The sequence below is a fragment of the Bos taurus genome, chromosome 24 (assembly GCF_002263795.3).
Source record: "Bos taurus isolate L1 Dominette 01449 registration number 42190680 breed Hereford chromosome 24, ARS-UCD2.0, whole genome shotgun sequence".
Lineage (NCBI taxonomy): Eukaryota > Metazoa > Chordata > Mammalia > Artiodactyla > Bovidae > Bos > Bos taurus.
In genome coordinates, this window is record NC_037351.1 from 8,197,436 (window position 1) to 8,210,872 (window position 13,437).

General features: G+C 39.3%; 1 protein-coding gene across 2 annotated transcripts in view; it reads right to left on the reverse strand.

The window, feature by feature from the left end:
* Window positions 1-13,437, reverse strand: part of CCDC102B (coiled-coil domain containing 102B) — a 282,031-nt gene that overhangs the window by 77,242 nt on the left and 191,352 nt on the right. For both annotated transcript variants that reach the window (XM_059881014.1, XM_015460067.3), the window contains exon 7: window positions 3,218-3,388. In XM_059881014.1, the coding sequence (XP_059736997.1) occupies window positions 3,218-3,388 (171 nt within the window). The remainder of the gene's footprint in view (window positions 1-3,217; window positions 3,389-13,437) is intronic.

Sequence of the window (13,437 nt, forward strand, 5' to 3'; positions counted from 1 at the left end):
CTCACTACATGCTGTGTCCATATCTGAATATAGCTCTGGACATTACTCCCTGTGTTCTGGTGTTGACAGCATTGCTCAGCCCACAACCTTTGGAGGAACTGAAGGTTCTTTTAGATCTTGAGAAATCAGTCTCTTTTATCGCAGGCTGGAAACTCATTTGTCAGCATATTTTTCACAAAAGCTAACAGCGTTTTTGTTTTTCTTTTGATTTCAGTAAATTCCACAGGTCAGCTGTCCCATGTATAATTCTCTGGCAGATGTTGATTTGCCTCTGAGCTACCGGTAGTTGCCTTGAATCTGTGGGATATTCTGGGAGAGGCACAATCTGTCTTCTCCCTGTGCCATTTTATTCAACTTCAAGGGTTTACAGAAAATGACCTTAATGAAGAGCTTTTAACAACAGGCTTGAAAGCCACACCACTGAATTGGCCCTTGCTTAAAAGCTCAACCTTAAATAATGTTCATTGCTCAAAGCCATGCTCAGTTTTCTGTCTCAGCATTTGCAAATGAAAATCAGACCCTGGCAGTCACAGAAGTACTTAAATTTCTGTATTACCTTACATATCTCTTTGAAAATTCAACAAGTCTTTTCTGAATTCATCTTTCCTTTGGGTACTTGTCAAAGGCAATAGTAGCAGACAAACAAACAAAAGTATTAGCCACATACCTATTCATCTAAAAACCACAAGCTCATTCTGTCCATCATCTGCTTTCCAAGGCATTATAGGAAATAATGTACCAAAGCTTTTGAGACTCCACAAAATGGGCTGTCGTCATTCTCACCTGCCATAAGCTTTCTTACCACCTGCAGATAGCACCAGAGCCAATGTCATGTAATTTTAACAGGCCATTTTTGTTTGAAGGACTATACCAGCCAGCCTTAGCTAAGTTTTCCTATAGTAACAAACAAATCCAAAATGTCAGTGGCTTACCACAATAAATATTGACTTTTGTTTTACCCATGTGGCTGTCTGGGTCCATAAGGGCTCTGCTCCATAGCCTTCCTGTTTCAGAATTCGTGCTGAGATAATGATGTCAATTTTGGACCTGCTAGCCTCATGACATGAGAGATGGCAGGAAAAGATACATGGGAGAAGAGGCATGTTGGGTTCGCAAAGCTCTGGATGGTGAGTGGCACTCGGAGCTTCTGCTTCTTGGGCAAAGCAAACGTCACACGTGCCAAGACTGACATTGATGATGTGGAGAGACTGATGCTCTTACAGGGAGGGGCAACTAATATAAGCCTTCTGAAGACCACAGCTGTTTTTAACATTCCACAATTAGACGGCTGAATCGGATCTCTGGGAACTAGTACTTCATTAGCCCTGGAACACTGCGTATTATCACAGTTTCCTTCCTGATGATTCAGTCCCAAGCAATTTCTTAAAGCCGATATTGGCAAACACAAAGGTTTATTTACCACCTCCTGCAACAAATGCATGTATATCAAAACCATTCACAGGAATAAAGGCTACAATGAGGTAAAAACCCCAAACCACTCTCTTGAGACTGCCTCTATTCCTCTTCTGACTTATTCTTCCACAGTCCAGCTTCACCACTCATGTACATCATTAAAAAGAACATGTACGTCTTCATAAAAAGAGACATCAAGGATAAAATGCCCATGGACAAGTCAGCTATAGTCAGATCAGGGGGTGATATGTGAGCCTCACACTGGTCAAATAATTCTATTTTCATGGATGTTATTAGATAAGAAGATCTGGTTTGCTTGACTGCAAACAGATTGGATGAAAAATTAAATCTTCAAAGGGGGACTGTGCTCTGTTATTGAATCACCCCTTGGAAAAACAATTTCCATTTTCTTTTTTTAATTTCCAACTGTTTGGCAGTATCTGCAAACACACTTTTTAAACCAGGGAACTAATTATTTTTGCCTCGAAAATTGGCCGACAGGAGCAGATGCAATGCCTGGAACCCCATCTGAAGTAGCTGCCGCCATGGGTGACGGACGCTCTCACACTGACAGGGGCACTGTTTCTCTCAGGAAAACTCTCTGTGTTGTTTGTAACTGCAGCTGAAATCCTCCCGGTCACAGGTGTACCGTTAAGGTATCACATTCTTAAACATGCCATAGACCATTAGGTAGTTGACGTTTCATGACATAACTGAGCTGCCTACGTTCTTTGAACATCAGAAAGCACTGGAGAGGATATATATATCATATCATAATCACAACATACATCATGTTTCTGTAAGATGTAAAATTAAAGCTTAAAACACAAACTTTTTTTTTTGGCAAAACAAATAGGAGATATTTATTATGTGAATGTGTAGGAAGGACAGGAGGGACTGTGAAAGGGCTGTATTTTAGTAGACACATTTGCCTGCAATGTGGGAGAGCTGGGTTCGATCCCTAGGTCGGGAAGATCCCCTGGAGAAGGGAATGGCAACCCACTTCAGTATTCTTGCTGGAGTATTCCACGGACAGAGGAGCCTGATGGGCTACAGTCCATAGGGTTGCAAAGAGTTGGACACAACTAAGCTACTAACACTTTTTGTTCAAAGAGTCCTAAGGATTTTGTCTATTATTTGTTCAATAATCTCAGCCAGTCTTGTGGTTTTAAATATTGTGTATTAACACATGACCACCACCAGATTTATATCTCCAGCATTAACTGCTCCTCTGGATGTCTCTATATATCTGATTTCCATTAAAACATCAAGTTTTGTGCTAAAAAAAAAAAAAAGGACTATAACTGAGATAAACTTTTATATCAAGGCCAATACACAAATAACTTATTCTTTAAGCCTAAGCACTCACCTACAATCTTCAGTGTATATTAATCAAACATATGTTCAAAATCAACCTAAAATTGATATGATAAAACCGCTATATTTATCATATTCATCATCAATATGAAACACAGCACTATAACAAATAAAATCTTCAAAAGTACATTAAAAAAATCAAGTTTTAATGATACCAATGATACCACGCCCACCCACACACACCCCCAAGCTAAAACGTATCTGAAGCTATAGGGCATATGTAGCAAATGCCCAACTAACACTACAAAACAAGCATGTTGTCTATGTAATATTTTCCTCTTTCCTTATGCTTTTAGTTGATTTCAAATTTAAAATGTGAAGTTTTTATATCAAGTAATGCCATTTGCTAATAAAAAAGAAAATGCTTTTTCTATGCTATCAAATGCTATTTTGAATCTATCTAAAATGTGTTCCACTTAAAAAGTACCTTGTCTTCTTTTTGGTTGAGTCCCCATTTTAGTTCTTCTACTCGAAGTCTCAGTTTCTTCACTTCGGCTTCATTTTGATCCACGAGGTTGTTGGCGTGAGTCAGTTCTGCTGTCTTTGCCTGGTACTGTCTGCTTAGCTTACAGTAGGCATGCTGAAGGTCCACGAGTTCCTTTCAAAAGAAAACAAGGATCCTGTTATTTATAGCTTGCTCTGATAAAATCAGAGGATGGGCAACTTCTTTTGAAAAAACAGAAGAACACTTTAGGAAGAATTCAGATGGGTATCTTTTCATCTGGAACTCTACCTTTCTGCAGTTAAACATTATGATTGTCATTGTTCAGTCACCCAGTTGTGTCCAACTCTTTGTGACCCCATGGACTGCAGCACGCCAGGCTTCCCTGTCCTTCACCATCTCCTAGAGTTTGCTCAAGCTCCTGTCCATTGAGTCAGTGACACCATCCAACTATCTCATCCTCTGTCACCCTCTTCTCATCCTGCCCTCAATCTTTCCTAGCATCAGGGTCTTCTCCATATTTTCTGTATTATGATTAGCATATTACGATAGGTGGAAGATGTATTTCTGTATGGCTAAAATACAGTGCAACTCTTTATGCACTTGAGTGAATGACCCATTTTTCATGTTATGCAAATTTAGCTTTTATGTATGTTTTCCAAAAGAAATCTTGTATCCATAAATGAAGAATAAGACGTAATAAAAATAAGAACAAGAAGAACTGTTCATCTGATAAATCAGTCTAAGTATTAAAAGTTAGCAGACTATCTGGTTTTAGTTATTTCTCTAAGAAAAAAGTTTTAGTGCTGCCATATTCATGCCGAAAGCACGTGAATGTGGCTCAGAGATCTGAAGTAAGGGACCCATCTGGGAAGAAACCAGAGTGAATCCACCATGAAGGGACTGATTCCTAACCAACTTTGTTATAATCAATATTGTAAAGAAATGAATTAACAGGTTACATTAATTGGCTTCAGGTTGGAATTAACATAGCTTTTCATTTTTAGTTCAAGTTTGCTGTGCAAAATTAACAATATTGTAATTGTTGAAAACATCTTTATTAATACTATGAAGAAAAAAAAAGCCTTTAGTTCCTCATAATGTTATAGTACTTTAGGAAAGTCTCAGAACATTTTAACTTCCTGAAAAACACTGTCATAGTACTTATAAAAATAATGCATACAAAATACAAATAATATATAATACACATAGAAAAGCACATGAGAGGGCACTAGTTAAAAATGTATGGTCAAAAATTTTGGGGACAACTAGGTAGACAATTGGAGACCTTTACTCATATACTATTACTACCACTAATAAAAAAGAATCAGATTTAATAGTTTTAAAAAGCCATAAAGTATTGGAAAACACTGGACAAAAACTTAGATACTTTTTTTAAATTGCCAATGGGGAAAGGTTTTCTATATACCATCATGAGATCACAGAATAATAAATTTAATCATAATAGGTATACAGTGTGTGTATAGCTAATAAAATAGTCTGTCCTACACAGAAAATGCTGTAACAAGGGACAGGTCTCTTACTAATGAGTTATATGAAGTCATACCATATAAAATATGGAAGGTCAGAGTTCACAGGAAAGCATACAGAATATCTTAAACATTGAAAGCCATTCATCCTCATCCAAAACTCAGGAAACACCTTTCCAATTTCTGTAACATACTGACAAGACAAAATTACAGAAATGCAGGAGAGATTCATGGCTGCTGGGGATCAAGGTGGAGGGGAGGGCAGTTTCAGGCGAGCAGAGGATGTGGTGAGGGCAGATCAGGGATCCTCATCTTGATGAAAAGTTCTGTGTTTTGACTGCATTGATGTTGATATCCTGATTGTAATATCCGACCATAGTTTTGTAAGGTGATACCATGGGGGGAATCTAGAGAAAATACACACAGATCTCTCCATACTATTTCTTATGTGAGTGCGTGCTAAGGTGTTTCAGTCCTGTCTGATTCTGTGACCCCATGGACTGCAGCATGCCAGGCTTCCCTATCCTTCACCATCTTCCAGAGTTTGCTCAACCTCATGTCCATTGCGTTGGTAATGCCATCCAACCATCTCATCCTCTGTCACCCCTTCTCCTGCACTCAGTCTACAATTATATATAAAAAAAAGTATAATGAAAGAAAACACATCAAGGTGCTGTTCCTCAAGTCTTCAGACTGGCAGGATTAAGTGTGATAAGATAATCTGTTGGTAAAACATCACAAAATCATGATTAATGGAAATATTTTGCCAAATTCTTTAAAATGAAAAATGTATGTAAACCCCAACCCAGCCATTCTGCTTCCAGAAATGTGTTCTACAGATAGACAACATGGTTGGGTGAAATGCTGTGTCCATGTGGATATGTAGTACAGAATTCTTTTTCTGTTAATAGTGAATGATTAGAAATGAATGTCATACCATCATATAGAGCTGATTAAATAAAAAGCCATTAAGCCATTAAATATAATATGGCAGCCTTTTGTATATGGACATGATATCTCCAAATACTCTATTAAGTAAAGGAAAACACAAAAGAATGTGAAGCACATGTTATCACAGGGAAGAAAAGCTGGTGTGAAGTGAACTGTGCTATCACACCATTTATTACTGGCGGCCTCTCAGCCTCCATGAGACTCAGAACTCCAATTAGAACAGGTGAAAGTCCTGCAGAGGTGGGAAGAAGGTGTGGACTGCAGGGCAGGACCTGGGGAGAAAGTACTGACCACTCTCAGGAAAAGGCAGAGAAGGGCTCCATGACAACCAGTCACCCATCACACTTTCCAGTGTCCCCTGACAATGTGAATATCAGACAGCTGAGAGACTCCTGGAATCTTGCCGCTGTCCTGCAACGCCTGGCCCCTCACAGGGGTCAGAATCACAACCAGTGATATTTAAACCCCAGCAATGCTGATGGCAGCTGGAAAGAGACCTCGACAGGTAGCTAGACACCTGCTGACAGGCAGACCCACAATCCCTTCCCCTGCCTCACCGTAACAGTGCAGTTTATGGCTTCACAGCAGTGTTTTAGCAAATGACACCCCAAACCACATTTATTAATAGAATGCAAACAGACTTCTCCTTTCTTCCCTTCAGAATACAATTTCCCAATGCCAAATTATATACCTGATGGCTTCACATTGAGATATGCAACAGGGAACACAGTTCTATTATTTGGAATGAAAATGGAGCATTTAATGACAGATTTTCTTGATCTGTCACAAACATAATGAATCTGCCACAAAAATAATGCAGAGCTTAATGGAAGGGTTGTCACAATTTGTAAAAGGATGGCTTTTTCTCAGGAATTATGCACCTCGTTGCAACTACCTAAATACCTTTGCAATTTAGTAAAACTATCTCTCCATCCATGCTGTGGCTTTAGGCTTGTACAGTTCACTTAATTTGGTTTAAATGGAATTAAGTAAACATAAGTAGCTTCTCAGGTGGCACTAGTGGTAAAGAATCTCCCTGCCAATGCAGGAGACTTAAGAGACATGGGTTCAATCCCTGGGTCAGGAAGATCCCCTGGAGGAGGAAATGGCAACCCGCTTCAGTATTCTTGCCTGGAGAATTCCATGGACAGAGGAGCCTGGTGGGCTACAGTCCAGGGGTTGCAAAGAGTCAGACAGAACTGAAGTGACTTAGCATGCACAAGTAAATATAAACAACCTTTGAGATGTGCAGATAGGAAGAAAGGAAAGAAAAACTTTGCTGTTGGCAATACAAATTTCCCCCAAGCATGTGTCATCCTTGTAGGTAGATCTGTGGCCTTCATGATCCACTGTGAGGCCATTTGTTCAGGGAAGGTCACCTTATTCTCAGGCCCAGGAGGTGGGTGTGTTAGTCAATGTCTATTCCCTGTGAGTGGTCCCCAAGCCTGCAGCGTGGGAACTCCAGCCAAGATTTACTTAATTATTAATAGAAGCTCAGGACTTGGGACCCAGCAACACTGGGTGACAAGCCCTCCAGATGTTTATGACTCAACACAAAGTTTGAGGACTCCTAGTGTATGCCAACTGTAGTAAGCTTTACTCTTAGCAGTAATTGTTTTAGAAAAGTAGACAAAACATAAGTGAGCAATGAAATGTGAGCAGTCTCCTCAGATGGGAAGAGGCGATGTAGAATTTTTAGTACTTAAAAGGAGAATACATGCCTGGAGGTACAACAGTCTGGGCCAATAGGAGAATCTAGCTTACAGCTGAGGTCGAGCGAACCTGGCCTAGCCTGGGCACACTTCGTTACGAGAAAATATATCAAATGGTATATACAGTCAAAATATTTAAATTATGTTCACAGGATACATTTTACTTTGTTCTAAAAAAAGATTAAAACTGAATTTCACTTTTGGAGAAAAATATTTCATTATTAAAGATATTTTAAAAAATCAGTTTAAAAACACAAATATAAAAAGTCAGTTTAGGATGATGGTATGGTCAGTCAGGTCTGACTCTTTGTGATTCCATGGACTGTAACCCACCAGGATCCTCTATCCATGGAATTTTCCAGGCAAGAATCCTGGAGTGGGTTGCCATTTCGTCCTCCAGAAGATCTTTCCCACCCAAGGACTGAATCCTAGCCTCTTGCATCCCATGCATTAGCACGTGGATTCTTTACCATTACATCACCTGGAAAACCTAACTCCTAGACTATTTACATAGGGTGAAAGACTTTACCTGCCTCCCGAGAAATCTGTATGCAGGTCAAGAGGCAACAGTTAGAACTGGACGTGGAACAACAGACTGGTTCCAAATAGGAAAAGGAGTACATCAAGGCTGTATATTGTCACCCTGCTTATTTAACTTATATGCAGAGTACATCATGAGAAACTCTGGGCTGGAAGAAGCACAAGCTGGAATCAAGATTGCCAGGAGAAATATCAATAACCTCAGATATGCAGATGAAACCACCCTTATGGCAGAAAGTGAAGAAGAACTAAAGAGCCTCTTGATGAAAGTGAAAGAGGAGAGTGAAAAAACTGACTAAAACTCAACATTCAAAAAACTACAATCATGGCATCCTGTCCCATCACTTCATGGCAGATAGATGGGGAAACAGTGGAAACAGTGACTGACTTTATTTTTCTGGGCTCCAAAATTACTGCAGATGGTGATTTCAGCCATGAAGTTAAAAGACGCTTACTCCTTGGAAGGAAAGTTATGACCAACCTAGACGGCATATTGAAAAGCAGAGACACTAGTTTGCCAACAAAGGTCCATCTAGTCAAAGCTATGGTTTTTCCAGTGGTCATGTATGGATGTGAGAGTTGGACCATAAAGAAAGCTGAGTGCTGAGGAATCGATGCTTTTGAACTGTGGTGTTGGAGAAAACTCTTGAGAGTTTCTTGGACTGCAAGGAGATCCAACCAGTCCATCCTAAAGGACAACAGTCCTGGGTGTTCATTGGAAGGACTGATCTTGAAGCTGAAACTTTGGCCACCTGATGCAAAGAGCTGACTCAATGGAAAACACCCTGATGCTGGGAAAGATTGAGGGCAGGAGGAGAAGGGGATAACAGAGGATGAGATGGTTGGATGGCATCATTGACCCAATGAACATGGGTTTGGGTGGACTCTGGGAGTTGGTGATGGACAGGGAGGCCTGGCGTGCTGCGGTTCATGGGGTCACAAAGAGTCGGACACGACTGAGTGAGTGAACTGAACTGAATACATGAAATGTTGAAGTTTAACTGATTTCATTTTTTAAGATTTTCTTTTTAATGTGGACCATTTATAAAGTGACAATATTGTCACCCTGTTTATTTAACTTATATGCAGAGTACATCATGAGAAATGCTGGACTGGAAGAAACACAAACTGGAATCAAGATTGCCGGGAAAAATATCAATAACCTCAGATATGCAGATGACACCACCCTTATGGCAGAAAGTGAAGAGTACCTAAAAATCCTCTTGATGAAAGTGAAAGTGGAGAGTGAAAAAGTTGGCTTAAAGCTCAACATTCAGAAAACGAAGATCATGGCATCCGGTCCCATCACTTCATGGGAAATAGATCACGCAACAGTGGAAACAGTGTCAGACTTTATTTTTCTGGGCTCCAAAATCACTACAGATGGTGACTGCAGCCATGAAATTAAAAGACGCTTACTCCTTGGAATGAAAGTTATGACCAACCTAGACAGCATATTCAAAAGCAGAGACATTACTTTGCCAACAAAGGTTTGTCTAGTCAAGGCTATGGTTTTTCCTGTGGTCATGTATGGATGTGAGAGTTGGACTGTGAAGAAGGCTGAGTGCCGAAGAATTGATACTTTTGAACTGTGGTGTTGGAGAAGACTCTTGAGAGTCCCTTGGACTGCAAGGAGATCCAACCAGTCCATTCTGAAGGAGATCAGCCCTGAGATTTCTTTGGAAGGAATGATGCTAAAGCTGAAACTCCAGTACTTTGGCCACCTCATGTGAAGAGTTGACTCACTGGAAAAGACTCTGGGAGGGACTGGGGGCAGGAGGAGAAGGGGATGACAGAGGATGAGATGGCTGGATGGCATCACTGACTCGATGGACGTGAGTCTGAGTGAACTCCAGGAGTTGGTGTTGGACAGGGAGGCCTGGTGTGCTGCGATTCATGGGATCTCAAGGGGTCAGACACGACTGAGCGACTGATCTGATCTGATCTGATTTATAAAGTCTTTATTGAATTTGTTACAATATTGCTTCTGCTTATGTTTTGGTTTTTTGGCCATGAGGTATGTGGGATCTTAGTTCCCTGACTAGGGAACCCACACCTGCTGCATTGGAAGGTGAAGTTCTAACCACTGTACCACCAGGGAAGTCCCTGAAGTTTAACTGATTTTGACTGTGACAAGCTGACAGAATTAAAATGCATTTTCTTATAATATTAAATAACAAGTGAAAGGCTGGTAAAATGCATCAAATAAGCTCATTTGCATGCATGAATTTGAAGGAAAAACAAAATGAGATTGGCAAACTTTTAAGTTATTATGTTATTTTGTTCAATTTTTAAAAAATAATCATAGAAAATTAGAAAATTTTGGCATCTGTAATTTCAAACATGCATAACAATAGTGTATTGATATGTAGAGAACTTGAAATTAACAGTATACTATATGATTCAACTATATTTAAAAGAGAGAAGCACTTAGAAAATTGAAAATAACTTGCTCATGGTCTGTTGATAGCCTTGTTAGACTCCAGCTGTGAGTAATAATGCTATCAACAAGAGCAGATTCTCTCTTCTCAAAAGTTGACTCAGACACATTGGATGGTTATTACAATCAAATCCATCTACTTGAATAAAGAATTCACATGCTCATCCAAATTAAGTACATTATAAAAATATCTTACACCACCTGCTTATTAGGATAAATGTCAGTATCTATTTATATCTTCAATTCTGACCTCAAGAAGTACAGACATCAAAAGAATGTATATTTCTGTAGAATTCAGTGTTATCCGTAAACACATATGATACTTGGTGAACGATAACACGTTTAAAATGAGAACATTTCTGTGGTCTTAAGTGGCATCTTTAGAGGGCTCACTTAATATCTTATATGTTAAATGTAAATAGAGTGGTTTTAGTGCTTTCTGTAGAATTGAGACAATATCAGTCATTCATTCAATGAGCACTTACGGTCTACTATGTGCAAACGACTAGCATAAAAGTAAACAAGGCAACACGATCTTTAACCTCACAGATGTTAGAATCCAGCAGAAATAATAGGTTAGAGACAATCAAACAAGCAAATTTTCTCATTGTGACAAGTACTAAGAGATAAGCCAATAAGTGGATAGGAGGGAATGATTTATGAAAGGTGGTTGATAAGCAGGAAAGACCTGGGGTGAGAGGATACTGTCCTGGGCCCTCCAGGGCCGCCTTCAGGAAGGAGGATGGATTCTACCAGTTACTGGAAATGTCTAATCGCTGCCCTTTCCCCTTGGCTGTAAGAAACCTCCTTGCTAAGCCACACCCCCTCTCCGGGGCAGCCTGGTCAGGAGCTACTCTTCTCACCCCAATTTGCAATAGCTCCCGAGATCTATGCACTTCCCATTGACTCAGATGGTAAAGAATCCACCTGCAATGCAGGAGACCCAGGTTTGATCCCTGGGTCAGGAAGGTCTCCTGGAGAAGGGAACAGCAACCCACTCTAGTATTCTTGCTTGAGAAATCCCATGGACAGAGGAGCCTGGTGGGCTACAGTCCACGGTATCACTGACTCAATGGACATGAGTTTGAGGAAACTCTGAGAGATAGTGAAGAACAAGCATATGGCAGTCCATGGGGTTGCAAAGAGTCAGACACAAGTGAGTGAGTGAACAACCACCACCCAAGATCTATCCCAGCTTCAGAGGTACTCAGAGGTACTAGGTTATCACTTTACCCTGGTCCTAGTTCTCTCTGCCCTTTGCCACTTGGTCTCTTTCTCCATAGGTGGTGTACTCCCTAATAAACTTCCTACATTTTCTTACCTGTCTCATAATCTTCCTTCCGGTGGCACAAAGGCCAACACTCATTTTCCTATGGCTGTCACTTGGGGAGATATGATTATAGTCAAAACACTGTATTATATACTCCAAGGTTGCTAAGAGACTAGGTATTAAATTTTCTCACCACAAAAACTAAACAATGATGTAATATAATGTTGGTGTTAACACTATGGTGGTAATTATATTGCAATATATAAATGCATAAAATCAACACATTGTACACCTTAAACTTATGTGAAATTATTAAGTCAATTACATCTCAATAAAAACTACTCTTTCTACAAAAGAAGAAATACAGTACAAATACCATGGATGGAAAATAGATGATGGAAACTTTCCTGAGAAAGTTAAAAAAAAAGGGTGCAAAACCACAATATAGTAGCTACATGTGACACCAGTCTTTTCTATGTGTAGATGTGTGTGTGTGAGGTCCACAGGTTGAAAATCAAACACTGGAGTTTGTGTGAATTCAATGCCATTTGTGCTTATTCAGTATGACAGGTAACTAAGCAACTGATCAAAAAAAAAAAAAATGTTTGCTGAGCATCTACTAATCTCTTAAATAGTCAGTTATGTCAATATTCCCAATAATATTCAATTTTTTTGAAAATATAAAAAAGCTTCATTAACTTTGACTTCTTTTTAAATCCTAGTTTCCTCATCTGTAAAATGCATACAATAGCAATTTCACAGAATGGTAACCTTTATTTTTTTTTAACCATTTATCATTTATTTATTATTATTTTTTTTTTTACTTTACAATATTGTATTGGTTTTGCCATATATCAACATGAATCCGCCACGGGTGTACATGTGTTCCCCATCCTGAACCCCCCTCCCATCTCCCTCCCCATACCATCCTTCTGGGTCATCCCAGTGCACCAGCCCCAAGCATCCTGTATCCTGCATCGAACCTGGACTGGCAATTCTTTTCTTATATGATATCATACATGTTTCAATTCCATTCTCCCAAGAATGGTAACCTTTAAATGACACAATAGGTGTAAGTCGTTTGTGAAACACTAAATGTAACAGGATAGGAAGACAAACTGGCTAGGCTATGTTAGTTAATTATCAAATGAAATAGTAAGGCGAGGTGTCAGTAATGCAGAGGGAATAGAACAACTCAGTGATTGCCACCAGAGGTTGGGTTCTTTTCATCTTTCTGCTTGGTCACCCTTAGCTCATATGTGGACTTTGTTCTTAAGCTTTGTGTATTATAATCCCAAAATATCTGTTGACTCTTGCTGGGAAGCAAACAGGAAGTAAAGGAACAAAGATAAAAGTGCTTTTCTCCAAGTGAAATTTTGCCTTTTTTGTTGACAGGGCAACCTCTCAATGCTAGGTTATTGAGGGGGAAAAATGACCAGAAAAATTTGCACAAAAATACTGAGCAAAATAAAAATATAAGAATATATTCAAAGTTAGTCATACTGTAAACAAACTGAGAAACAACAAAAAAAAAGCTAGGCGAGATTATTAAAGCACAGACAGATAGTGGGAAATAAAAACATATAAAGAAATGAACAGTAGACTTATAATCTGCAGCAACAAGAAACTTTATTACAATAAATACAATAATGTCTTCAGTTGCTGAGTAACCTAGAATTCTAAATCCAGCTAACCTAATATGTGAGAGGCAGGGCAAAATCAATTTAATTTTAGGCAGAGACAGGGTTTTCCATCCACATTTTCTTGATGAAAGAACTCAGACAGGATGTTCTTTGGGAATT